This window comes from Coregonus clupeaformis, chromosome 4 (genome assembly GCF_020615455.1).
Source record: "Coregonus clupeaformis isolate EN_2021a chromosome 4, ASM2061545v1, whole genome shotgun sequence".
In the NCBI taxonomy this organism is placed as follows: domain Eukaryota; kingdom Metazoa; phylum Chordata; class Actinopteri; order Salmoniformes; family Salmonidae; genus Coregonus; species Coregonus clupeaformis.
The window spans coordinates 10,114,837-10,142,555 of NC_059195.1; the positions used below are offsets into that span (position 1 = coordinate 10,114,837).

Consider the following 27,719-nt stretch of genomic DNA (forward strand, 5'->3'; position numbering starts at 1 on the left):
AATAAGTGAATTTACTATCTATCTTGTGGCCTATACTCATTGCCAAATAGACCTTGCTTTAGTGTGTAGTGCGCTGTCCATTGTGCTGATACAGCGCAGCAGAGATGGGCTACAGATGTCGCGCCAACCTGTCACTTCAAAAGCACTCGATGGTCTCGCAATCTCAGCATTTGAACTTTATGTTAATTGTGGTATAGCGTGATATAAGCAGAATTCAATATAATTCCAATGCAAGAACCCCACATTTTTTGGCCCCCTCACTGATTTCAACTGTCCTCTTAGTCACTTTATCCTGGCGCCGGGTCTGTCTGCTTGGCTTGGCAAGTAATATCGACCAAATAAGCCATTTTGCATCAAATATGTATGCTGCTGCATACAGACTAATCATGCTACACCCAAGAAAAGCTCAACTAATCCAACTGGCATTTCAGGTCGATCTTACAACTGGCATTTCAGGTCGATATTATTTCGGTGAGAATGGAAGGATCGATTACTCAGGAAGTTCAACAGAGCATCAAGGAGGCTGCAACTCTTCTGAAAAGGTAAGAAACAATATAGCTGGTTGGTTTTGATCCAAATCTTGGTGTTATAGCCAGTGGCGTCATTTTCAGCAAAAACCTATGGTATGGAATGGTAAAATGACTTATTTAACCAGCCTATATTTTCATTGCCAAAATGGCCTTGATTAGTGTGTAGGGTGCTGTACATGGTGCTGATAGAGCGCAACAGAGATTTCGCGCCAACCAAAAGCACTCAATGGTCTCAGCACTTTTGTGTTTATTGTGGTATAGCGTGATATAAGCAGAATTCAATATAATTCCAATGCAAGAACCCAAATGACGCCCCTGGGTATAGCTACATATTGGTATGTTTCATCATAGAAATAGATAGCCTACATATTATTTCTATGGTTTTCTTGGTAGCCTATTGCTTTTATTATTTAGAGCCTTTGCAGTAAGCTCCAGTTTATAGTTCATGCCCAGTTCGGTATGAACATGTTTGTATGGAGAGGTAGTTTTGAATAATCTGTTCCACACAATGCAGTAAATTAATCGCTAGCCTACTAAACAGTGAAAGGTTGTTTCAGTGCACAGAATAATCATAACAGCCATGAGCTAGAAACTCTGTTTATTTTATTCTGTTAATGCTTTCCTTTGTTCATACTTCCTGCGTTGTCAGAGCTCCATGTGTCTGTGTCTGTCCCTGTCATATGGGTTGTGCGTCAGGAGCGTGCACGATTTTGCGCACCGCTATACAGTACGTTACTGGGTTTCTGCCATTCGCCAGTTCCATTCATGTAACCATTCATGATTAATGTTGTTTAACGTGTGCTTAATTTAAAGTGTACATGGAAGTGTTCACGTTGGTTTTAGACAGAATATATGCCATGTGGTAAGTATGAGAAAGCCAGTTACATTTGTATTAGCCAGATTTGTTTTATGTTGCCATACATTTTGGTATGTTCCAGGAAGTGTACTTTGGGTATATATTTGGGCTCTTTTTGGAGAGCTGTTTTTGAATTCAAGTGGGGTGGCTGTTTGAGCCACCCCACTTGAGCTACAGGATAAGCCTGTTTTAGGCTTAGTGCAGTTTATTTATTTTGTTTGAGAAGTAAGTCTGTTGTCTACCCGTTTGTCTTGTGGATATCTTTGCCAGCTATCACTATTGAACACTGTAAATAAATATAAACACTTATTCACCTGAACCTTCTGCCTCCTCCTGAATATCTGCCCTGAAGACCACATCTCTACGTTACCCATTTCACACTGGAGTATGTTATTCTTGCTGTGCAAATTTCCATATTGTATAGCTGGAACCATACTATAGCTCTTAGTTTTGCATGCTGCCATGGAAAAACAAGGCCAGCTCTTCTCTGAGGAAAGTCTTAGCCAGCAGTAGGCAAATGAGTTGATCCCTGGACAAAGGAGAGTTACTGTGTGTCTAACTGAGCAGAACATGGAGACCAACCCCCATCAAACTACACACAATACCCCATAATACATTTTTGCAAATGTATAAAAAATAAAAACTGAAAAATAACATTTACATAAGTATTCAGACCCTTTACTCAGTACTTTGTTGAAGCACCTTAGGCAGCGATTATAGCCTCGAGTCTTCTTTGGTACGACGCTACAAGCTTGGCCCACCTGTCTTTGGGGAGTTTCTCCCATTCTTCTCTGCAGATCCTCTCAAGCTCTGTCAGGTTGGATGGGGAGCGTTGCTGCACAGCTATTTTCAGATCTCTCCAGAGATGTTCGATCGGGTTCAAGGCTGGGTTCTGGCTGGGCCACTCAAGGACATGCAGAGACTTGTGCCGAAGCCACTCCTGTGTTGTCTTGGCTGTGTGTTTAGGGTTGTTGTCCTGTTGGAAGGTGAACCTCGCCCCAGTCTGAGGTCCTGAGCGCTCTGGAGCAGGTTTTCATCAAGGATCTCTGTACTTTGCTCTGTTCATCTTTGCCTCGATCCTGACTGGTCTCCCAGTCCTTGTCGCTGAAAAACATCCCCACAGCATGATGAAGCCACCACAATGCTTCACCGTAAAGATGGTGCCAGGTTTCCTCCAGATGTGACGCTTGGCATTCAGACCAAAGAGTTCAATCTTGGTTTCATCAGACCAGAGAATTTTGTTTCTCATGGTCTGAGACTCTTTAGGTGCCTTTTTGGCAAACTCCAAGCGGGCTGTCATGTGCCTTTTACTGAGGAGTGGCTTCCATCTGGCTACTCTACCATAAAGGCCTGATTGGTGGAGTGCTGCAGAGAAGGTTGTCCTTCTGGAAGGTTCTCCCATCTCCACAGAGGAACTCTAGAGCTCTGTCAGAGTGACCATCGGGTTCATGGTCACCTCCCTGACCAAGGCCCTTCTCCCCCGATTTGCTCAGTTTGGCCGGGCGGCCAGCTCTAGGAAGAGTCTTGGTGGTTCCAAACTTCTTCCTATTTAAGAATGATGGAGGCCACTGTGTTCTTGGGGACCTTCAATGCTGTAGAAATGTTTTGGTACCTTTCCCCAGATCTGTGCCTTGGCACAATCCTGTCTCGGAGCTCTACGGACAATTCCTTCGACCTCATGGCTTGGTTTTTGCTCTGACATGCACTGTCAACTGTGGGACCTTATATAGACAGGTGTGTGCCTTTCCAAATTATGTCCAATCAATTGAATTTACCACAGGTGGATTCAAGTCAAGTTGTAGAAACATCTCAAGGATGATAAATAAATAATAAATAGGTCATTTAGCAGACGCTCTTATCCAGAGCGACTTACAGGAGCAATTAGGGTTAAGTGCCTTGCTCAAGGGCACATCGACAGATTTTTCACCTAGTCGGCTCGGGGATTAGAACCAGCGACCTTTCGGTTACTGGCACAATGCTCTTAACCACTAAGCTACCTGCCGCCTATGATCAATGGAAACAGGATGCACCTGAGCTCAATTTCAAGTCTCATAGCAAAGGGTCTGAATACTTATGTAAATAAGATATCTGTTTTATATTTTTTATACATTTGCAAAAATGTCTCTTTATTTATGGGGTATTGTGTGTAGATTGCTCAGGATTTTTATTAATTTAATCAATTTTGGAAAAAGGCACTGTACATACACAGAGACAGGACGCCTCATGTTTGGGTGGCCTTCATTTAACTAACCTTCATTTAACTAACTAAAACTTACTCTAAATAGCTCTAACTCATTCTAACTCTAGCTCACTAACTCTCACGCTCACTAACTCTAACAAAAAAAAAACTGGATTAAATATGAATATATTATTAGGGTTAGGACAATTCTTCCCTTAAAAATATGAAGAGAATGTCTGAGTTAGATTATCATTAATGACATGCACTGGTGACCAGTGGAGGCTCCTCAGAGGACGAAGGGGAGGACCATCCTCCTCAGTGAATTTAATAAAAATAAAAATGGTAAAACATTAAAAAAGTTATTCTTTTTAAATAAAACTATACTAAATATAATCACATGTTACCAAATAATTGATTAAAACACACTATTTTGCAAAGAAGGTCTACAGTAGCCTCAACAGCACTCTGTAGGGTAGCACCATGATGTTGCCGGAGGATGGCTAGCTTCCATCCTCCTCTGGGTACATTGACTTCAATACAAAACCTAGGAGGCTCATGGTTCTCTCCCCCTTCCATAGACTTAGGAATCTATGATGGCGTAGCAGTGTGGTCGTGTTTTCTGTTGTCCTCGTGTAAATAGCCAGTTTCTTTAGTTTTTTGTATTTTTTCCGTATATATTTCTCTATCTCACTTCCCATCCTTTAACCAAATATACTTTCCTGCAACCCGCCTCACCCAATGTGGAACGTATTCTATTATTTCTTTATTTTTATCAAGAACCTACGGCTGAAACTAGCCAGCTAGCCAGCTAACTAGCTACTTGCTATTAGCCACCGTTTACGGTCTTCACCACTGTCCGTGGCCTGCACTACCTACCAGCCAGCTCTAGCCTGGACAATTATCGTTCTGCACAGCGTGCTATCGACCCAGAGCATATCGGATTTTCTGCCGGAATCGCTGAATCAATTGACCTTAACACCGGATCATCGCAACTAGCTAGCTGCAACCGAATGGCTGTTGTTGGCTAATTCACCACTGTCCCGATGCACCAGTTAGCCTTGAGCTAGCCTTGAGCCAGGCCCATCTCCTGGCTATCTACCTCTCTGTCAACCGGACGGGACTTCCTAGTGTCGACACGGAGCCCCGCCGATCCATCACGACTGGTCTGCCGACGTAATCATCTGATGTGGTTTCAACAGGCTTCCCGTTGCGACGACCACGAAGATCCATCTGCTAGCCCCGGCCCACTAGCACGCACAATCAACAGCCGTGCCTCCTGCTCGCCTGTGCTGTAGCAGTCTACAAACTGCTCCCGGACGTAGCTATTGCTGTTCACTGGACCTTATGATCACTCAGCTACACAACTGATGCCTGCTGGACTGTTCCTTTACACGGTACCCTATCCTGTTTATCTGTATAGCCTCAGCCCAAACTTTCGTCGCCATTACCAGTTGTTGTCTTAGCCCTCTCGAATAACACCTGTGATTTTATGCCTCTCTCCCATGTCAACATGCCTAGCCTATTGCTGTTTGGGCTAGTTCTTATTGTACTATTTCACTGTAGAACCTCTAGTCCCGCTCAACCAGCCTCAGAGAGCTCCTTTGTCGCACCCCCATACACGCGGAGACCGGCTCAATCGGTACCTCCAGTGATGCTACCTCTTTCATCGTTACCCAATGCTTAGGTGTATCTCCACTGTACTCATATCCTTCCATATCCTTGTCTGTACATAATGCCCTGAATCTATTCTACAACGCCCGGAAATCTGCCCCTTTTATTCTCTGTACCCAACGCACTAGAAGACCAGTTCTTAAAGCCTTTAGCCGTATCCTTATTCTATTCCTCCTCTGTTCCTCTGGTGATATAGAGGTTAACCCAAGCCCTGTAGCCCCCAGTTTCACTCCTACTCCCCAAGCGCTATCATTTGTTGACTTCTGTAACCGTAAAAGCCTTGGATTCTTGCATGTTAACATCAGAAGCCTCCTCCCCAAGTTTGAGTTATTCACTGCGTTAGCACACTCTGCCAACCCTGATGTTCTAGCAGTGTCTGAATCCTGGCTTAGGAAGGCCACCAAAAATCAGAAATGTCCATCCCGAATTACAACATTTTCCGTCTAGATAGAACTGCCAAAGGGGGAGGAGTTGCAATCTACTGTAGAGATAGCCTGCAGAGCTCTATCATACTATCCAGGTCTGTGCCCAAACAGTTTGAGCTTCTACTTCTAAAATTCACCTTTCCAGAAATAAGTCTCTCACTGTTGCCGCTTGCTACAGACCCCACTCAGCCCCCAGTTGTGCCCTGGACACCATATGTGAATTGCTTGCCCCCCATCTATCCTCAGAGTCCTGCTTGGTGACCTAAACTGGGATATGCTTAGTGAGCAGGCCTTTCTAATTGACCAGGCCCGGGTATCCTGGATGGATATTCACCACATTCCGTCAGTAGAGGATGCCTGGATGTTCTTCAAAAGTGCTTTCCTCTCCATCTTAAATAAGCATGCCCCATTCAAAAAATTCAGAACTAAGAACAGATATAGCCCCTGGTTCACCCCAGACTTGACTGCCCTTGACCAGCACAAAAACATCCTGTGGCGTACTGCATTAGCATCGAACAGCCCCCGCGATATGCAGCTTTTCAGGGAAGTCAGGAACCAATATACACAATCAGTTAGGAAAGCAAAGGCTAGCTTTTTCAAACAGAAATTTACATCCTGTAGCATTAACTCCAAAAAAGTTTTGGGACACTGTAAAGTCCATGGAGAATAAGAGCACCTCCTCCCAGCTACCCACTGCACTGAGGCTAGGAAACACTGTCACCACTGATAAATCTACGTTAATCGAGAATTTCAATAAGCATTTTGCTACGGCTGGCCATGCTTTCCACCTGGCTACCCCTACCCCGGCCACCAGCTCTGCACCCTCCGCTGCAACTTGCCCATGCCCCCCACCCACTTCTCCTTCACCCAAATTCAGATAGCTGATGTCCTGAAAGAGCTGCAAAATCCGGAACCCTACAAATCAGCTGGGCTAGACAATCTGGACCCTTTCTTTCTAAAATTAGCTGCCGAAATTGTCGCAACCCCTATTACTAGCCTGTTCAACCTCTCTTTCGTATCGTCTGAGATCCCCAGAGATTGGAAAGCTGCCGCGGTCATCCCCCTCTTCAAATGGGTGACACTCTAGATCCAAACTGTTACAGACCTATATCCATCCTGCCCTGCCTTTCGAAAATATTTCAAAGCCAAGTTAACAAACAGATCACCGACCATTTCGAAACCCACCGTACCTTCTCCGGTATGCAATCTGGTTTCCGAGCTGGTCATGGGTGCACCTCAGCCATGCTCAAGGTCCTAAACGATATAATAACCGCGATCGATAAAAGACAGTACTGTGCAGCCGTCTTTATCGACCTGGCCAAGGTTTTGACTCTGTCAATCACCGCAATCTTATTGGCAGACTTAATAGCCTTGGTTTCTCAAATGACTGCCTCGCCTGGTTCTCCAACTACTTCTCAGATAGAGTTCAATGTGTCAAATCGGAGGGCCTGTTGTCTGGACCTCTGGCAGTCTCTATTGGGGTACCACAGGGTTCAATTCTTGGGCCGACTCTATTCTCTGTGTATATCAATGATGTCGCTCTTGCTGCTGGTGACGCTCAGATCCACCTCTACGCAGACGACACCATCTGGTTAGACCGTAATATCTCCTTCCAGACTCACATTAAGCATCTCCAATACAAAGTTAAATCTAGAATCGGCTTCCTATTTCGCAACAAAGCCTCCTTCACTCATGCTGCTAAACATGCCCTCGTAAAACGGACTATCCTACCGATCCTTGACTTCGGCGATGTCATTTACAAAATAGTTTCCAACACTGTACTCAGCAAATTGGATGTAGTCTATCACAGTGCCATCCGTTTTGTCACCAAAGCCCCATATACTACCCACCATTGTGACCTGTACGCTCTCGTTAGCTGGCCCTCACTACATATTCGTCGCCAAACCCACTGGCTCCAGGTCATCTATAAATCTCTTCTAGGCAAATCCCTGCCATATCTCAGCTCATTGGTCACCATAGCAACACCCACCCGTAGTATGCGTTCCAGCAGGTATATCACACTGGTCATCCCCAAAGCCAACACCTCCTTTGGCCACCATTCCTTCCAGTTCTCTGCTGCAAATGACTGGAACGAACTGCAAAAATCTCTGAAGCTGGAGACACTTATCTCCCTCACTATCTTTAAGCATCAGTTGTCAGAGCAGCTTACCGATCACTGCACCTGTACACAGCCCATCTGTAATTAGCCCACCCAACTACTTCATCCCCATATTGTTATTTACATTGTTATTTATTTTGCTCATTTGCACCCCAGTATCTCTATTTGCACATCATCTTCTGCACATCTATCACTCCAGTGTTAATACTAAATTGTAATTTAGTATGAAAAAACGTATGCACTCACTAACTGTAAATCGCTCTGGATTAGAGCGTCTGCTAAATGACTAAAGTGTAAAATGTACTTGTATTTTGCACTATGGCCTATTTATTGCCTTCACTCCATAACTTACTACATTTGCACACACTGTATATATATATATATTTTCTATAGTGTTATTGACTGTACGTATTGTTTATTCCATATGTAACTCTGTGTTTGTTGTTTTTATCGCACTGCTTTGCTTTATCTTGGCCAGGTCGTAGTTGTAAATGAGAACTTCTTCTCAACTGGCTTACCTGGTTAAATAAAGGTGAAATAAAATTAAATAAAAAACTTACACAGTAATTATGACAACTCCTGGAGGATGTCCTCCAACCTATCAGAGCTCTTGCAGCATGAACTGACATGTTGTCCACCCAATCAAAGGATCCGATAATTAATCTAGTACTGAAAGCATAAGATACAGCTAGCTAGCACTGCAGTGCATAAAATGTGGTGAGTAGTTGACTCAAATAGAGAGAAAGACAATAGTTGAACAGTTTTGAACAAATTAATTTCTTCCAAAATGAAGGAGAAGGAAGAGAGAAATATATATAGAGAGAGAGATTGTCATTTTTTTTCACTTTCAGTTTCAATTACAAGGCTAGCAAATGCAGCTAGTTAGTTTAACCTACTGAAACACCCTGCTCAAACAGCGGGATGCTATATTAGCTAGCTGGCTATTACTATCCAACACAACACTGAAACTCTTCCAAGTCAAGGTAAGCTTTTGGTTTTACTAATTTATTTCCACCGGGGCCCGCCGGTGTAACTGCTTACTGACTGTACACTGTAACGTTACTGCATGATTGTAGCGTGTTTACTAACGCGTTAGTTCTATTAGCCATGCTGACTATGACATTACTTTAGCTCATGTGGTGACAACGATGTAGGCTATGTGTAGCGGTTTGGCTTGGAAAGGTTTTTTAGCCTGGTCACATACAACTGATGTGTTGTGCACAGAGGAGGAGAGCACATGGATGCGAGAAGGAATACAACGTGGCTGTGTGTTTATGCATGATCAGGGGTGTATTCATTCCGCCGATTCTGTTGAAAAACGTTTCTTAAACGGAAGCAAACGGAACAAAACGGGGATAAACATACTTGAATTTGTCCAATAGAAACTCTCATTTGCAACTGTTGGACTAATGATTACATCCTATATAAGCTAGATGCAGGCAAGAGTATGCAAGGCGGTATTGAATGTCATTGTCTGTCCATGTGTCACTGTCACCTCAAATTTGTCTCTCAACCTGTGTGCACCTACGTTGTAAACTTTCATTCATAGACTAGGTTGTAGCAACCTCATGATGGGTATAGGGAAATAAACCTATCGCTGTTACATTGAACTGGGTGAATTGAATTTGAATGACAGTCATCCAATATGCTGTAATAGAAATAAGGACATGCTCATGAAAAAAAATTGTCCTCCTCATCTTAAATGGCACTGACCGCCACTGCTGGTGACACGACAACAACACACCTTATCATTGATCTTGCTTACTTCCTTGAACTTTGTACGGCCATAGATAGATATGCAAAAACACGTAACCCTACATGAGGTTTGTGATGAGAGATTATTTCTCTGACAAGATAACAGTTCTGTTGTAAATGTGAGAATGTTTCAGAGAAAATTAAAGAAAATGTGTGAGTGTGGGAAAAACTAAGTACTCTATTTACGAGGCCACAATAATGGGAATTTCCTTATTGTGGTGGAAAAGTTCATACCCGACAAGGCAAGTTCTGGAATGTAACATACATTACATTAAATAAATATTGAGAAGGTCTATTGTTTCAGTTTTAACAAAGACAAGGCTTTTGCAGACATACCCATTGGAGCCCGGGTTTGCGTCCCAAATGGCACCCTATGTAGACAATAGGGTAGCATTTGGGACACAGACCAGGAAAACTGTGGCTGGACACCATTGTAGCAAAGGCTCACCTCCCCATAAACAAATTTCATCATTTTTTAAACAAAGAGTCATTGCCAACTGCTAGGATGCTATTTTTTAAAATGAGGAAACTGCAGAAGGGGAGGAACTAGGGTAAAAGTTTTTTCAATAAGTTATATTATTATATACTTTATAGCGTGTCAAGGTTTCATTATGTAATAAACTGGGGAATCTGGTGGCTGGTCCAGAGATAGAAAATGATTCACACCCCTTTGCTTTAACACTCCAAATTGAGCTCAGGTGCATCCAATTTCCTTTGATCATCCTTGAGATGTCACTACAACTTGATTGGAGTACACCTTTTAATTTTTTTATTTTATTTCACCTTTATTTAACCAGGTAAGCCAGTTGAGAACAAGTTCTCATTTACAACTGCGACCTGGCCAAGATAAAGCAAAGCAGTGCAATAAAAACAACAACACAGAGTTACATATGGGGTAAACAAAACAAAGTCAAAAATACAACAGAAAATATATATACAGTGTGTGCAAATGTAGCAAGTTATGGAGGTAAGGCAATAAATAGGCTATAGTGCAAAATAATTACAATTAGTATTAACACTGGAATGATAGATGTGCAAGAGATGATGTGCAAATAGAGATACTGGGGTGCAAATGAGCAAAAATAAATAACAATATAGGGATGAGGTAGTTGGGTGGGCTAATTTCAGATGGGCTGTGTACAGGTGCAGTGATCGGTAAGGTGCTCTGACAACTGATGCTTAAAGTTAGTGAGGGAGATAAGTGTCTCCAGCTTCAGAGATTTTTGCAATTCGTTCCAGTCATTGGCAGCAGAGAACTGGAAGGAATGGCGGCCAAAGGAGGTGTTGGCTTTGGGGATGACCAGTGAGATATACCTGCTGGAGCGCATACTACGGGTGGGTGTTGCTATGGTGACCAATGAGCTAAGATAAGGCGGGGATTTGCCTAGCAGTGATTTATAGATGGCCTGGAGCCAGTGGGTTTGGCGACGAATATGTAGTGAGGACCAGCCAACAAGAGCGTACAGGTCACAGTGGTGTGTAGTGTATGGGGCTTTGGAGACAAAACGGATGGCACTGTGATAGACTACATCCAATTTGCTGAGTAGAGTGTTGGAGGCTATTTTATAAATGACATCGCCGAAGTCAAGGATCGGTAGGATAGTCAGTTTCACGAGGGCATGTTTGGCAGCATGAGTGAAGGAGGCTTTGTTGCGAAATAGAAAGCCAATTCTAGATTTAACTTTGGATTGGAGATTCTTAATGTGAGTCTGGAAGGAGAGTTTACAGTCTAACCAGACACCTAGGTATTTGTAATTGTCCACATACTCTAGGTCAGACCCGTCGAGAGTAGTGATTCTAGTCGGGTGGGCGGGTGCCAGCAGCGTTCGATTGAAGAGCATGTATTTAGTTTTACTAGTGTTTAAGAGCAGTTGGAGGCTACTGAAGGAGTGTTGTATGGCATTGAAGCTCGTTTGGAGGTTTGTTAACACAGTGTCCAATGAAGGGCCAGATGTATACAAAATGGTGTCGCCTGTGGCCAATTCAATTGTTTGGACATGATTTAGAAAGAAACACACCTGTCTATAAGGTCCCACAGTTGACAGTGCATGTCAGAGCAGAAATTATACCATGAAGTCCAAGGAACTCTCCATAGATACAGAGGCATACAGTATATCTGGGGAAGGGCATAAAAACATTTCTAGAGTGTTGAAAGTTTCCAAGAATAGAGTGGTTTCCATCATTGGGAAATTGAACAAATATGGAACTACCCAGACTCTGCCTAGAGCTGGCCGTCCGACCAAACTGAGCAAACGGGCAAGAAGGACCTTGGTCGTGGAGGTGACCAAAACCCAATGACCACTCTGACAGATCTACAAAGTTCCTTGGCTGAGATGGTAGAACCTGCCAGAAGGACAACAGTCTCTACAGCAATTCACCAATCTGGGCTTTATGGGAGAGTGGCCAGACGGAAGCCACTCCTGAGAAAAAGGCACAGGACAGCACACCTGGAGTTTGCAAAAAAGCATGTGAAAGACTCTGGTCTGATGAGACTGAATGCAAAGCCCTATGTCTAGAGAAAACCAGGCGCAGCTCATCACCCATCTAACACCATCCCTACCGTGAAGCATGGTGGTGGTAGTATCATGCTATGGGGATACTTTTCAGCGCCAGGGAGACTGGTAAAGATAGAGGGAACAATGAATGGACCAAATACAAATCCTTGATGAGAACCTGCTTCAGAGTGCAAATGACCTTGGACTGGGGCGAAGATATACGTTCCAACAGGATAATAACCCCAAGCACACAGCTAAAGCAACTCTGGAATGGCTTCAGAACAAGAATGTAAAAGTCCTTGAGCCAAAGCCCAGACTTGAATCACATTGAAAATCTGTGGAAAGACTTGAAGATTGCTGTTCACCGCCACTCCTAACTTAACAGAGCTTGAGAAGATCTGCAAGGAAGAATGGGAGAAAATCCCCAAATCCAGATGTGCAAAGCTGATACAGACATACCCAATACGACTCAAAGCTGTAATTGCCACCAAAGGTGCTTCTACAAAATATTGACTCAGGGGTGTGAATACTTACGTAATTGAGATATTTCTGTATTTCATTTTCAATAAATGTGCCCAAAAACTTTGTCATTATGGGGTATTGTGTGTAGATGGGTTAGAAAATAAATATATTTAATCACTTTTGAATTCAGGCTGTAATACAACAAAATGTGGAAAATGTCAAGGGGTGTGAATACTTTCTGAAGGCACTGTAAAATGCAAAATGACTAACTTGGATGTAATGGATTTGAAGAACCTAACAGTGCTCTGCAAACTGTATTATCTTAAACATTGTGGTATCACTGTGCTACTCAATCAACAAACACTACCATAAACTCTATTTAAAAAATAACCTATTTTCACAAACGTCCTTCTTTCTCCCTGTAGTTCTAAGGAAGCACAGGAAGCGAGGGTGTCCACTGCGTCTCAGAATAGGAACAAGGGATGTTTTAGGTCCAAATCCGCAAAACAAAGGAAATGAGGGCTAGGAGACAAAGGAAGCTCCTATGGACAATAACAAGAGGTTCATCAGAGACCAACTGAGGCGGCTCACAATAGCCGGTCAATTCACAACATGGACTCCTAGAAAACACACAGGCTCTGTTACAACTGTCAACAAAAGCAGACTCAATCGGCATTAGGGCAACTCCTAGATCTTTAACACTGCATTGTTGGAAAAGGACCCGCAAGTAAGCATTTGACTTACACCTGTTGTTTACGAAGCATGTGACAAATACAATTTTATTTTATTTTCTAACTAGAAGAAATCCCTACGGCCAACCACAATGCTCCTTTGCTAAGTTGCTATGGATGGGCTGTGTTCGAAAGAGCATAATGGTGCTCATGGTTGGGTTAAATGTGACACATAGTGATCCCTAAGTTCAACTCTATAAACTTCTGTGGTATGCTATCTCTATTTAACTAACGTTTCATTAGAACAATGGATACCTGTACGTTTGAGTCAATTCAGCAATTAAATTAAAGTTACATGACAAGTGTCAACACTACCACCTTTCGACACTACATCAGAAAATACATTGATATATACTCTCCTATTTTACTTTCAAGTGCTTCATGGTGTGCTCAATCTAATTACAATTCCCTATTCAAAATGTTATACGATGCTAGACAGAGACTTTTTTTTATTTTTTTTTAAGTCATAACTGGAAAGCAGGGAGGCATTAGCTACTATCACGGAGTGTGAGCAGCATGTGCAGGCATGGAGCTGAAAACTATTTGAGAGAAATGCCGCCATCATACCTAAAACCTTTCTGAGTGATCTAAGTGGAGAAGGATATTGTACCGAGGTAAAATGTCAAGTGCTCTTCAGAGGCAAAATGTTCCCCTAGCTGTCAAATGACCAATCTGCCTCGAATCCTAGTGACAACCAACACCTCCCTCTACAGGTAGGACTAGGACATGTTGAGTTGTCTGGAAACAAAATGCTTCCAAGTTCTGAAAAATCATGCAGTGCCAGTAGCAGGTGAAACAATTGTAAACATTTGCTGCTGGTTTATTCATATCAAATCTTTCCACAGCTCTAAACTTTGAATGAGAGATACAAAATATAGTGGCATTAACATGCTGCCAAATAAAACAACAGTAACATATTTTATTTAAAACAAGGAGGACCAAGACAATCTTAAGATTTTGTTCTATTGAACATGCCATCACATTAAATGCATTGTACTTTTACAAACAGTGCCTTGGTCCTTCTTGTTTGACCAATTAACCCCTTCACCAAAGATCACCTTCATTTTATAAAGATCTACTAGTATATCTTTCCTTCTTTATTCAACAGTAAAATGGGTGATGCCCTTACCTTTTCCTGTGGGGAAGAAGCACTCCATCTCCACGCTGCTGCGGGAGTGGGAGATACAGAGGGCCGAGCTGGGCACCAGGCCCTCCTGAGGGGGGCTACGGTCGGTGGTTCGCACCAGACACCAGCCAGAGCGGTCACTGGGCCTCTCCAGCAACTCCACAGTCTGACCCGTCTGGAGGCTGAGCTCGCTCGAACAACCCGCTGTGAAGTCCTGCAGCACCACCGTCAACTCACAGCCTCCGGAGAGCTGAGAGAGAGACAGAGTGAGAGAATAGTGAGTTATATAGTCTTTAAACAAGGCTGGTCTTTCGCACAAATAATACTATATCATTGCAGAGAAAAGGAAAGAAAGCTCACAGCTCATGTTGTTGTTATGCATATGCCCATAGCACTCCATTAAACTAATATCTGAATACACCTCACTGTCATAACCCCACAGGGCTTGACCTACACTGGAACTTGAGCTGTGAGCATTCCAGGGAATAGGGTGCCATGTGGGACAGCCAATGATAATCATTACAGATAATTATGAATGAATCGTGAATAATGATGAGTGAGAAAGTTAGATGCACAAAGATCATGCCCCCCAAAACATACTAACCTCTCAGCATTACCATAAACCACACTCATCAATATTCACAATTCATTCATGGTTATCCGTAATCATGGTAGCATCCACATTAATGTAGTGTTCAGAAACATATTAAATTCTTATTTACAATAAAAGTAACTCCAAAATGACACAATACATTATTTACCATTCATTTCTATTGGGCACAACATAGCAGAAACCCAACCAAAACAAACTGCAAATGCATCCAACAAATGTGTAGAGTCACAAGCTTGATGTAGTCATTGCATACTAGAAATATGGGACCAAATACTAAACCTTTGACTATATTTAATACACTATAAGGGAATTTGTCCAAATACTTATACCTTCAAGTGGGGGGACTAGATACATAAAGTGATTTCATTTCTACGGTAAAACAGATATGTATAATAATACCCTAATACCCAGACATTCTGTACTGTCACCTCATATAAAACATTTGATCTCAAATCCAAAATGCTGGAGTATAGCGCCAAATTAAACATTTTAGCTTCTCTGTCCAAATAAATACGTAGGGGAGTGTATCAGTTCAACACAGCTGACCTCATCATTAACTCATTATCAGTATCAGAGATCAATTTAGTTTCTGGAGAGAGGTCATGATGTCATATTTAGCAGGTTAGCCGTGTTCGTCACTAATCTTGTTCTGGAGGCAGCTCTGCAGAGTGATCACTAGCTGGCACAGCCGCAAAGTCCTAAAATCTGAATTTAAACCTTACCCTAACCTAAACCCTAACCACACTGCTAACCCTAATGCCTAACCTTAAATTAAGACCAAAAAGCTAATTTTTGTTTTCATGAATCTTTACAATATAGCCAAATTTGACTTTGCAGCTGGCACATCTAGTGGAAATCGCTCAGTTCTGCCTCCAGGGCAAGACTCATGCCAATAAACGTCAACCTGCTCATGTTTACACCCACTAAATGACTCAACTGGATGGTATGAGTATGTTAGTGAAGTGTGGTAATAAACGGACACATTTAGGCTATATCTCATGGTTGTCTGGTGATTATGGCTGAGTCTCAAAATAGCGACCCCTTTTGATCAGGGCCCATAGAGCTCTGGTCAAAAGTAGTGCACTATGTAGGGAATAGGGTGCCATTTGGGATGGAACTATGGGAACGCTACATGAGGAAACGGTTGTAGCACTATACCAGTTTGATCGATGAGAGTCATAAATGACTGCAGTCTCCCAGTTATGAGGAAATCCCTAGTCCTCTATGATTATTAATGTTCTCTGGCTGAGGAAGATTATCTCTGGTTTCACAATCATCATCAAGCTAGCAGCCAATTGGAAGTCAGTAAATCTCCCACCTTGCACCTTGGGAAATGAAAATAGGATAGGATCAATCCTCAGGCTGTCACTTACAGTCAACTCAACACTTCCTCATCTGCTCAGACGCTCTACTCAGCTTAGACGCTCTACTCAGGTCCCATATTAATAGCACACAATGAATACATCAAACTTCTGACTCTACAAACTTGTTGGATGCATTTTCTGTTTGTTTTGGCTGTTTTTCAGATTATTTTGTGCCCAATAGAAATTAATGGTAAATTGTGTTATTTTGGAGTCACTTTTATTGTCAATAAGAATAGATTCTAAACACTTCTACATTAATGTGGCTGTTACCATGATTATGGATAATCCTGAATGAATCGTGAATAATGATGATTGAGAAAGATAGACGGACCTAAAATGTACAAAAAGTGCTGTAATTTAATTGGAGTACAGAGCCAAAACAACAACAAATGTGTCACTGTCCCAATACTTCTGGATCTCACTGTATTTCAACAGCTTTCTGGAAGCATCATCAGGCCTACATTGTTTCCAGCTCTATTCCCATATTCCCATTTCTGACCACTGAGGCCCACTGAGCCGAAACATGTGCTTCATTAAAGAGCTCACTATTATTAGAATTCTCACTGTAAGCCCCAGTTAAGTTACATGGACAAGGCATACACAGAATGTTTTCAAGGGAAAAATGCTTAGTCTTGTACACAATTGTCTATAACAAAAAAACACAGTGCCAGTTTCCCAGAAACTGATATACAGTGCATTCGGAAAGTATTCAGACCCCTTGACTTTTTCCACATTTTGTTACTTTACAACCTTATTCTAAAATTGATTAAATAAACAATTATCCTCATCAACCTACATACAATACCCCATAATGACAAAGCGAAAACAGGTTTTTAGAATGAATAAAAAATAAGAAATACCTTATTTACATAATAATTCAGACCCTTTCCTATGAGACTCGAAATTGAGCTCAGGTGCATCCTGTTTCCATTGATCATCCTTGAGATGTTTCTACAACTTCATTGGAGTCCACCTGTTGTAAATTAAATTGATTGGACATGATTTGGAAAGACCCACACCTGTCTATATAAGGTCCCACAGGTCCCACAGTTGACAGTGCATGTCAGAGCAGAAACCAAGCCATGAGGTCTAAGGAATTGTCCGTAGAGCTCCGAGATAGGATTGTGTTAAGGTACAGATCTGGGGAAGGGTACCAAAAAATGTCTGCAGCATTGAAGGTCCCCAAGAACACAGTGGCTTCCATCATTCTTAAATAGAAAAAGTTTGGAACCACCAAGACTATTCCTATCTTCCCAGACGGAAGCCACTACTCAGTAAAAGGCACATGACAGCCCGCTTGGAGTTTGCCAAAAGGCACCTAAAGGACTCTCAGACCATGAGAAACAAGATTATCTTGTCTGATGCAACCAAGATTGAACTCTTTGGCCTGAATGCCAAGCGTCACGTCTGGAGGAAACCTGGCACCATCCCTACAGTGAAGCATGGTGGTGGCAGAATCATGCTGTGGGGATGTTTTTCAGCGACAGGGACTAGGAGACTAGTCAGGATCAAGGGAAAGATGAATGGAGCAAAGTGCAGAGAGATCACTTGATGAAAACCTGCTCCAGAGCGCTCAGGACCTCAGACTTGGGCGAAGGTTCACCTTCCAACAGGACAAAGACCCTAAGCACACAGCCAAGACAACACAGGAGTGGCTTCGGGACAAGTCTCTGATTTTCCTTGAGTGGCCCAGCCAGAGCCCGGATTTGAACCAGATCAAACATTTCTGGAGTGACCTGAAAATTGCTGTGCTGCGACGCTCCCCATCCAACCTGACAGAGCTTGAGAGGATCTGCAGAGAAGAATGGCAGAAACTCCCCAAAGACAGGTAGCTTGTAGCGTCATACCCAAGAAGGCTTGAGGCTGTAATCGCTGCCAAAGGTGCTTCAACAAAGTACTGAGTAAAGGGTCTGAATACTTATGTAAATGTAATATCTCAGTTTTCATTTTTAATACATTTGCAAACATTTCTAAAAACCTGTTTTTGTTTTGACATTATGGGGTATTGTGTGTAGATTGATGAGGGGAAAACATAATGTAATACATTTTGGAATTTGGCTGTAAAGAAACAAAATGTGGAAAAAGTCAAGGGGTCTGAATACTTTCCGAATGCACTGTATATATTTTTAAAGCATGCTCAATGGAAATTATTTATTGAAATAGGGTTTTAGTCCAAGAATAGGCTTAATTTGTGTCCGGGTGTCACGTTCGTTCATCGACGGGTCAGACCAAGGCGCAGCGTGATATGCATACATGTTTATTTAAACTTAATAAACACAACGACAAAACGTGAAGTCCAAGGTAGACACAAACAACATACCTTTCACGGAACAAGATCCCACAACCCACTAGTGCCAATAGGCTGCCTAAGTATGGTCCCCAATCAGAGACAACGAGCGACAGCTGCCTCTGATTGGGAACCACACCGGCCAACATAGATCTAGAAAACCTAGATCACAAACATAGAAAATCACACCCTGGCTCAACAAATAAGAGTCACACCCAGAGTCAGGGCGTGATACCGGGAAACCGGCCCACAGAGTTCAATTATAAATCTGCCTGACTGCAGAATCTAATACACACCTCTCAGCTTCTCACAATAAGCTGACTAATATGCCCACAGCACTGATAAGAGGCATGACTCATGTCCAAATGCTACCACCGAAAGTGTGCTTATTTCGTGTTCCCTGTTATCATGGCAGTTCACACCCAGTGCATAATAGGACAGAGTTCACAGAGTCAACAGAAATCTCTGGGGTAAAGTTTACCTTTAGGTAGAGATCTAGGATCAGTTTCCATTCCCCCAATCCTAACCTTAACCATTAGTGGGGAAATGCAAAACTGACCCTAGAAACCATCTAGGGGCAGTGGTGGAAAAAGTACCCAATTAAAAAATAGTAGGGATGACCACGTGTTCTCTTGATAAGTGCGTGGATTTCACAATATTCCTGTGCTGCTAAGCATTCAAAATGGAACGAGTACTTTGGGTTGTCAGGGAAAATCTATGGAGTAAAAAGCACAATATTTTCTTTAGGAATGTAGAGAAGTAAAAGTAAAAGTTGTCAAAAATATAAATAGTAAAGTACAGATACCTCAAAAAACTACTTAAGTACTTCACACCACTGTCTAGGGGCAACTTCACCCTACTCCCCAGGGGAGAAAGTAGATTTGATTTCTTACTGGTACAGGACCTACTACATTTTTTATGGGTCTCATCATAGAATTAGATATAGACTCCCTATTAATTTAGTATGATCTCTGTCAGCCCAGTAAAGATTTGTCATATAACTTTAATCATGTATTACCTTTTAACGTGGCATAAACACAACCAGTCATGATGTTTTCATCTGATTGTCAAACAATCACTTAAAAAAGCGCTCCTGTTGGCTACCCGCAGATGTTTGTCCACTCACAAAATAATTCCAGCATTCTAACAGTGCACTGTGCACCCGCAATTTGATGAATGGAAAGAGACATCTGTTATAAAAAACCTAAACGTGCAAAGACATTCGCCAACTGTCATTAGGCCCACTACACTTGTAGCCTGAATTGATGCGTCCACCGTGGTACACGCGCATCTCGTTCTCTGCCACTTATATCCGACTTGGCAAAATGTTTTTCTCTCTCGTTGAACCACAATGCAATTTGGAGCGTATACTGCCCATTTTCAAGTAAATTTGCTCATTTTCATGCAGCTGACATGCAGTAGGCTAATGTTAAATAATGGTGCAATTGCCTATAGTTTTCTTTGCACTTTCGTTTTCATTATTGTGATAGGCTCACGTTTTACCGGTACGCCATACCGGACCGGCTTACTTTCACCCCTGCCCCTTACTGACTGCCTGGTGGCCCATTTGCCCTTAGAGCAGAGGTAACTCTGTGAGGTGCATGATTGGCCATCTGGTCAGAGGTAACTCTGCAAAGTACATGGTTGACCATCTGGTCAGAGGTAACGCTGCAAAGTACATGGTTGGCCATCTGGTCAGAGGTACAGTAACTCTGAGGTAACTCCTGGTTGGCCATCTGGTCAGAGGTAACTCAGCGAGGTGCATGGTTGGCCATCTGGGCCCAGCTGTAAAATCCATCAGTGCACGTGGGGCTCAGACAGCCTGGGCCTCTCCTCTTCCTGTCCACCTGCTTTCACTTAATACTCCAGCATGATGTCATGTATGTTTACTCTCAACAGGCAGGGCAGGCCATGTATACTACAGCACGACCTACACCACCTCAGTGTCTGTCCTTACAGGCTCCAGGCTGAAGTTTCCCCTGGGTACAGATCTAGGATCAGCTTCCTCTCCCCCAATCCCAACCTTAACCATTAGCGGGGGAAATACAAACAGTGTTTCACAACATGTGAATAGTGCCTATAAGATTCTCCCCTCAGGTATTATAGAGACAGCTAGCTGCAGGATCTGTGTTTCACCTTCCCTCCTAAATCAAACAACAACCTCCCTGTGTTCCAAAGGCAACGTAACATCAGTGAACTGAGCTTTCACTAAGTGTTGTGTCTTACAGTGAAACTGTACTCAAAGGAGTTAATTTTACAAAAACAAACAGCCCGCAGAAGAATCCCTTGTTACTATAGTGATAAATAATAGTTTGTTACTACGTCCCATCATTGTTTTGTGGTGGGCTCCTGGAAACAGCTTTGTATCATCAGTTGGTTTTATACTGGCGAGCAGCACAACAGACCTCCACATGATTCATTCTATCCAATTAGTAGAATAACAACTGCCAGTAACTCAGCCTAATTATCGTTGTGACTATAATGACATTTGATTGGAGCTGGACAGTAAAGGGGGTTCACAGTATGCATAAATAGAAGAACACAAGGACAGATTTATGTGAAATAGATTGAGGGAGACGGTTTCAGGCCATTGTAAAAGAGACTAAATAAAAACAAACATATATTTTAATGATGATATGCAACAATAGGATCCCTTAATTGGGTCTAAATAAAGTTCCTATTTTAACCTCTCCAGCAAGGCCACCTGGAAAAATAGAGATGTGTTATGAGCCAGGAATAGCACAGTGTGGTAGAATCGTGTGGGTGTCAGTGATGAATCTTCCAGAACAATAAGGGTGTGCCCTCTGTTTTCAAGAGTCACACTCTATAAAAACAAGGGCTGAGTCCCATATGGCACCATATTCCCTATTTAGTGCAGTACTTTTGACCAAGGCCCATACAGCTCTGGTCAAAAGTAGTGCACTACATAGGGAATTAGGGTGCCATTTGGGATGGGCCCCAAGGAGTAGGGGTTAAAGCATTATATTCAAACTCCACTTCATTTTATGGCAAATAAAACCAACTTTTGTTTGAGACATTACCCCATTTGGAAAAGCCCAAAACATCGAGACCCAAATCAAAAGCATAAATACAGGACTCTTCAAATGTTCGCTCCATCTCAAGTCACAACCGTAGGTGCTTCCTGCTTAAATAACCCACTGAGGACAACATTTGGCTCAGTGTGTTGTAATGCAGAGAGAGAAAGACAGAGACAGTGTGTGTGTGAGACAGAGAGAGAGAGAGAACCCAGTCTGGGTTTAAATAGCAGTTAGTTTCCAGCGTGGTTGTCAGAGCCGTGCCGACTAAGGGGAACAGGAAATTGTAAAGTGTCAGAGTTTTGAGTTTCCAGGGCTGTGGTGGAACCCATTCAAGATGAACGTTTCATCATCATAGGGCCTTTATATTAAAAGGAGCTGCAGTTTTTCTAATTATGTCACTTAGTCATAGGGGTTTGGGTGAAGACAGAGGAGAAACAGAGGCAAATAATTATAACCCACCAAATTATCACAGCAATGCAAGTGACGTCCATTTTTCAGTTGTTAATTAGCTGAATGAATGATAAACACTCTGCAAGTCAAGATGTGATAATCAACTACTGTGCCAGTGAGTATTCTGCAATATTGTTCAAAGGGAGGTCATTGCAAGCCAAGCAACTTCTCTATAGTATGATAAGATTCAGTGTAAACATTCACAATTAATAATCATAAAAGAAATACTGAACATCTCCATGTTCAACGTTTTGACAATGAGTACTAAAAGTACTAAAAGTTAAGTAAATCAAGGTCCTCTGAATGCAATGGCTCAATCCCAAATAGCACCCTATTTCCTAAAGTAGTGCACTAAATAGGGAATAGGGTGTCATTTGGGACATCGATGTAGAGGCTGTACGGTACAATGGAGCTGACATGACATGAGCCCTCTGTCCCCCAGCACAGTTTTGTTCATGAAATGTCAGCAGCTGTTGGGTCTAAGCTGCAGCAAGCAGCAGATGTGGCCGGCGTTGTCTCATCTCGCCATTGTCCCAAATGACACCCTATTCCTAATATAGTGCACTACATTTGACCAGAGCCTAGTCAAAAGTAGTGCACTATGTAGGGAATAGGATGCCATTTGGGACGCAACCTCATCTCCCCTCGACACCATCTGCACGGTATCAGGTCTCAGGTCACCTCCACCAGGGGGGAGACAGGGCCTGTTGCTAAGAGATCTCCAGGCCAGCCAGAGATGCGGTCGAGCGTCTCACAAGGTACACACGTCAAACAATGCTCACTCAGGGTCGTATTCATTAGTACACACCACCACAAAACGTTTTGCAACGGAAGGGTTTCGTATTGGACAAGTTCAGGTAGTCCTTCCCTATTCAACTTTCTACCATTTGTTGCCACCGGCCACAGAGTTTTTGTGATGGAGACTGCTTTTCCTCGTTGGTGTTTTGGGTCATTTTTATTATGATTCAGAAGCAAGGCTGGGAGTCCATGAAGAACAAACGTAACACATAAGCCTACAAATTATGTACAATTGACAGACTAAATATATTCAAACTTAACTGAATTGGAACTAGGCCTATAAGACAATTAGAGTAGAAAGAATATACATTGGGGGGGGAAAAGGTAAATGCGATATTCAGCACTCCTGGAGTGCTCATGCTTTTTCAGTAGTGTTGAGTAGGGCTGTGACGGTCATGGAATTTTGGATGACGGTAATTGGCGAGCCAAATGACGCGGTCTCCATAATAACTGTTAGAATAGCAAAAGATAATAATAATCTCCTTACTGCATGTGCTGCTGTGCTGCTGTACAAATAGAATAGAACGGGCGTCCCCATTTAAGTCAATGATGGCATAATGGGTGGACTGGTGGCCATTGCGAGTACACCCATAGGAGAAAAGCAGGAAGTAAAATATGTGCTAAAATATGTGCTGTGATTTGTTGATTCAACAAGAGATACTTTTGAGGAGATGGGAAACTCCATTCGAATCGTATTAACGCCAATTGTGTATGTTGCCCATGCGTAATCAATGGGCCGCATGGTGCATTCTGGGCGATTCTGGGACATTTTTGTAAAAAAAAAGACTGTCACCCAGAACTCAGCAAAAAAAATGGTTTACTGTTCCCAAGTATTCCCACAAAAAATTGACATTTGTGATTATGTCTCAATGTAATCAAGGTATGAAATTATTTTTATATGGAAATACAATGTATTTTTGGGCTTAGTTGTTCTGATCCCCCGACCATCCGCTCCGACAAAAATCAACCCGCGGCTGAATCTAGATGCCTATCCCTGTTGTACAGTCTTATGTCCAACAATGAATATATACAGTGGGGAGAAAAAAGTATTTAGTCAGCCACCAATTGTGCAAGTTCTCCCACTTAAAAATATGAGAGAAGCCTGTAATTTTCATCATAGGTACACGTCAACTATGACAGACAAAATGAGAATTTTTTTTCCAGAAAATCACATTGTAGGATTTTTAATGAATTTATTTGCAAATTATGGTGAAAAATAAGTATTTGGTCAATAACAAAAGTTTCTCAATACTTTGTTATATACCCTTTGTTGGCAATGACACAGGTCAAACGTTTTCTGTAAGTCTTCACAAGGTTTTCACACACTGTTGCTGGTATTTTGGCCCATTCCTCCATGCAGATCTCCTCTAGAGCAGTGATGTTTTGGGGCTGTCGCTGGGCAACACGGACTTTCAACTCACTCCAAAGATTTTCTATGGGGTTGAGATCTGGAGACTAGCTAGGCCACTCCAGGACCTTGAAATGCTTCTTACGAAGCCACTCCTTCATTGCCCAGAGGGTGTGTTTGGGATCATTGTCATGCTGAAAGACCCAGCCACGTTTCATCTTCAATGCCCTTGCTGATGGAAGGAGGTTTTCACTCAAAATCTCACGATACATGGCCCCATTCATTTTTTCCTTTACACGGATCGGTCGTCCTGGTCCCTTTGCAGAAAAACAGCCCCAAAGCATGATGTTTCCACCCCCATGCTTCACAGTAGGTATGGTGTTCTTTGGATGCAACTCAGCATTCTTTGTCCTCCAAACACGACGAGTTGAGTTTTTACCAAAAAGTTCTATTTTGGTTTCATCTGACCATATGACATTCTCCCAATCCTCTTCTGGATCATCCAAATGCACTCTAGCAAACTTCAGACGGGCCTGGACATGTACTGGCTTAAGCAGGGGGACACGTCTGCCACTGCAGGATTTGAGTCCCTGGCGGCGTAGTGTGTTACTGATGGTAGGCTTTGTTACTTTGGTCCCAGCTCTCTGCAGGTCATTCACTAGGTCCCCCCGTGTGGTTCTGGGATTTTTGCTCACCGTTCTTGTGATCATTTTGACCCCACGGGGTGAGATCTTACGTGGAGCCCCAGATCGAGGGAGATTATCAGTGGTCTTGTATGTCTTCCATTTCCTAATAATTGCTCCCACAGTTGATTTATTCAAACCAAGCTGCTTACCTAATGCAGATTCAGTCTTCCCAGCTTGGTGCAGGTCTACAATTTTGTTTCTGGTGTCCTTTGACAGCTCTTTGGTCTTGGCCATAGTGGAGTTTGGAGTGTGACTGTTTGAGGTTGTGGACAGGTGTCTTTTATACTGATAACAAGTTCAAACAGGTGCCATTAATACAGGTAACGAGTGGAGGACAGAGGAGCCTCTTAAAGAAGAAGTTACAGGTCTGTGAGAGCCAGAAATCTTGCTTGTTTGTAGGTGACCAAATACTTATTTTCCACCATAATTTGCAAATAAATTCATAAAAAATCCTAAAATGTGATTTTCTGGATTTATTTTCTCAATTTGTCTGTCATAGTTGACGTGTACCTATGATGAAAATTACAGGCCTCTCTCATCTTTTTAAGTGGGAGAACTTGCACAATTGGTGGCTGACTAAATACTTTTTTTCCCCACTGTATATATTTTTTTATCTTTTTATTTTTGCTCAGTAAACTTGGGGAGCCAAATAAAATCACCTGTGGGCCAAATTTGGCTCAAGGGCCGCCAATAGGGCAACCCTGCTCCATAGTATGACCTAATTTTGAATGCCAGCCGAGCCCTGCCTAAACAAACAGCCTTTCCTTGTGTTTCAGTCATAAAGACATACACGTCTGCGTCATACTCATCTCAACACAGCCTCAACCCTCATTCTCTTAGTCAGACAATATAATCGGTTCCATTGCAACATGCAAGCTTAATCAAGCACAGATACAGTATTTGAAATTATTTCAAATAGTATTTGAACCCAGGTCTGCACATACACTTCAGCGAGCAGGCGTTTCTAATTGACCTGGCCCGGGTATCCTGGATAGATATTCACCTCATTCCGTCAGTAGAGGATGCCTGGTTGTTCTTTAAAAGTGCTTTCCTCTCCATCTTAAATAAGCATGCCCCATTCAAAAAATGCAGAACTAAGAACAGATATAGCCCCTGGTTCACCCCAGACTTGACTGCCCTTGACCAGCACAAAAACATACTGTGGCGTACTGCATTAGCATCGAACAGCCCCCGCGATATGCAACTTTTCAGGGAAGTCAGGAACCAATATACAAAATCAGTTAGGAAAGCAAAGGCTAGCTTTTTCAAACAGAAATTTGCATCCTGTAGCACTAACTCCAAAAGGTTTTGGGACACTGTAAAGTCCATGGAGAATAAGAGCACCTCCTCCCAGCTGCCCACTGCACTGAGGCTAGGAAACACTGTCACCACCGATAAATCTACGATAATCGTGAATTTCAACAAGCATTTTGCTACGGCTGGCCATGCTTTCCACCTGGCTACCCCTACCCCGGCCACCAGCTCTGCACCCTCCGCTGCAACTTGCCCATGCCCCCCCTGCTTCTCCTTCACCCAAATTCAGATAGCTGATGTTCTGAAAGAGCTGCAAAATCTGGACCCCTACAAATCAGCTGGGCTAGACAATCTGGACCCTTTCTTTCTAAAATTAGCTGCCGAAATTGTCGCAAACCCTATTACTAGTCTGTTCAACCTCTCTTTCGTATCGTCTGAGATCCCCAGAGATTGAAAAGCTGCCGTGGTCATCCCCCTCTTCAAAGGGGGTGACACTCTAGATCCAAACTGTTACAGACCTATATCCATCCTGCCCTTCGAAAGTATTCGAAAGCCAAGTTAACAAACAGATCACCGACCATTTCGAATCCCACCGTACCTTCTCCGCTATGCAATCTGGTTTCCGAGCTGGCCATGCAAGCACCTCAGCCATGCTCAAGGTCCTAAACGATATAATAACCGTGATCGATAAAAGACAGTACTGTGCAGCCGTCTTTATCGACCTGGCCAAGGCTTTCGACTCTGTCAATCACCGCATTCTTATATAAGATCTCGCAATACATGGCCAAGTCATTCTTTGGGGATGCTTTTCTGCAAAGGGGACAGGACGACTGCACCGTATTGAGGGGAGGATGGAAAGGGCCATGTATTGCGAGATCTTATTGGCAGATTAAATAGCCTTGGTTTCTCAAATGACTGCCTCGCCTGGTTCACCAACTACTTCTCAGATAGAGTTCAATGTGTCAAATCGGAGGGCCTGAGGGGAGGATGGAAAGGGCCATGTATTGCGAGATCTTATTGGCAGACTAAATAGCCTTGGTTTCTCAAATGACTGCCTCGCCTGGTTCACCAACTACTTCTCAGATAGAGTTCAATGTGTCAAATCGGAGGGCCTGTTTTCTGGACCTCTGGCAGTCTCTATGGGGGTGCCACAGGGTTCAATTCTCGGGCCGACTCTATTCTCTGTATATAGCAATGATGTCGCTCTTGCTGCTGGTGACTGTCAGATCCACCTCTACGCAGACGACACCATTTTGTATACATCTGGCCCTTCATTGGACACTGTGTTAACAAACCTCCAAACGAGCTTCAATGCCATACAACACTCCTTCCGTAGCCTCCAATTGTTCTTAAACGCTAGTAAAACTAAATGCATGCTCTTCAATCGAACACTGCTTGCACCCGCCCGCCCGACTAGAATCACTACTCTCGGCGGGTCTGACTTAGAATATGTGGACAACTACAAATACCTACAGTGGGGAGAACAAGTATTTGATACACTGCCGATTTTGCAGGTTTTCCTACTTACAAAG

General features: G+C 42.7%; 1 protein-coding gene across 3 annotated transcripts in view; it reads right to left on the bottom strand.

Annotated features, from left to right (window-relative positions):
* Positions 1-27,719, bottom strand: part of LOC121551671 (kalirin-like) — a 359,366-nt gene that overhangs the window by 52,332 nt on the left and 279,315 nt on the right. For all 3 annotated transcript variants that reach the window (XM_041864384.2, XM_045210064.1, XM_045210062.1), the window contains exon 34: positions 14,353-14,599. In XM_041864384.2, coding sequence (XP_041720318.2) covers positions 14,353-14,599 — 247 coding nt within the window. The remainder of the gene's footprint in view (positions 1-14,352; positions 14,600-27,719) is intronic.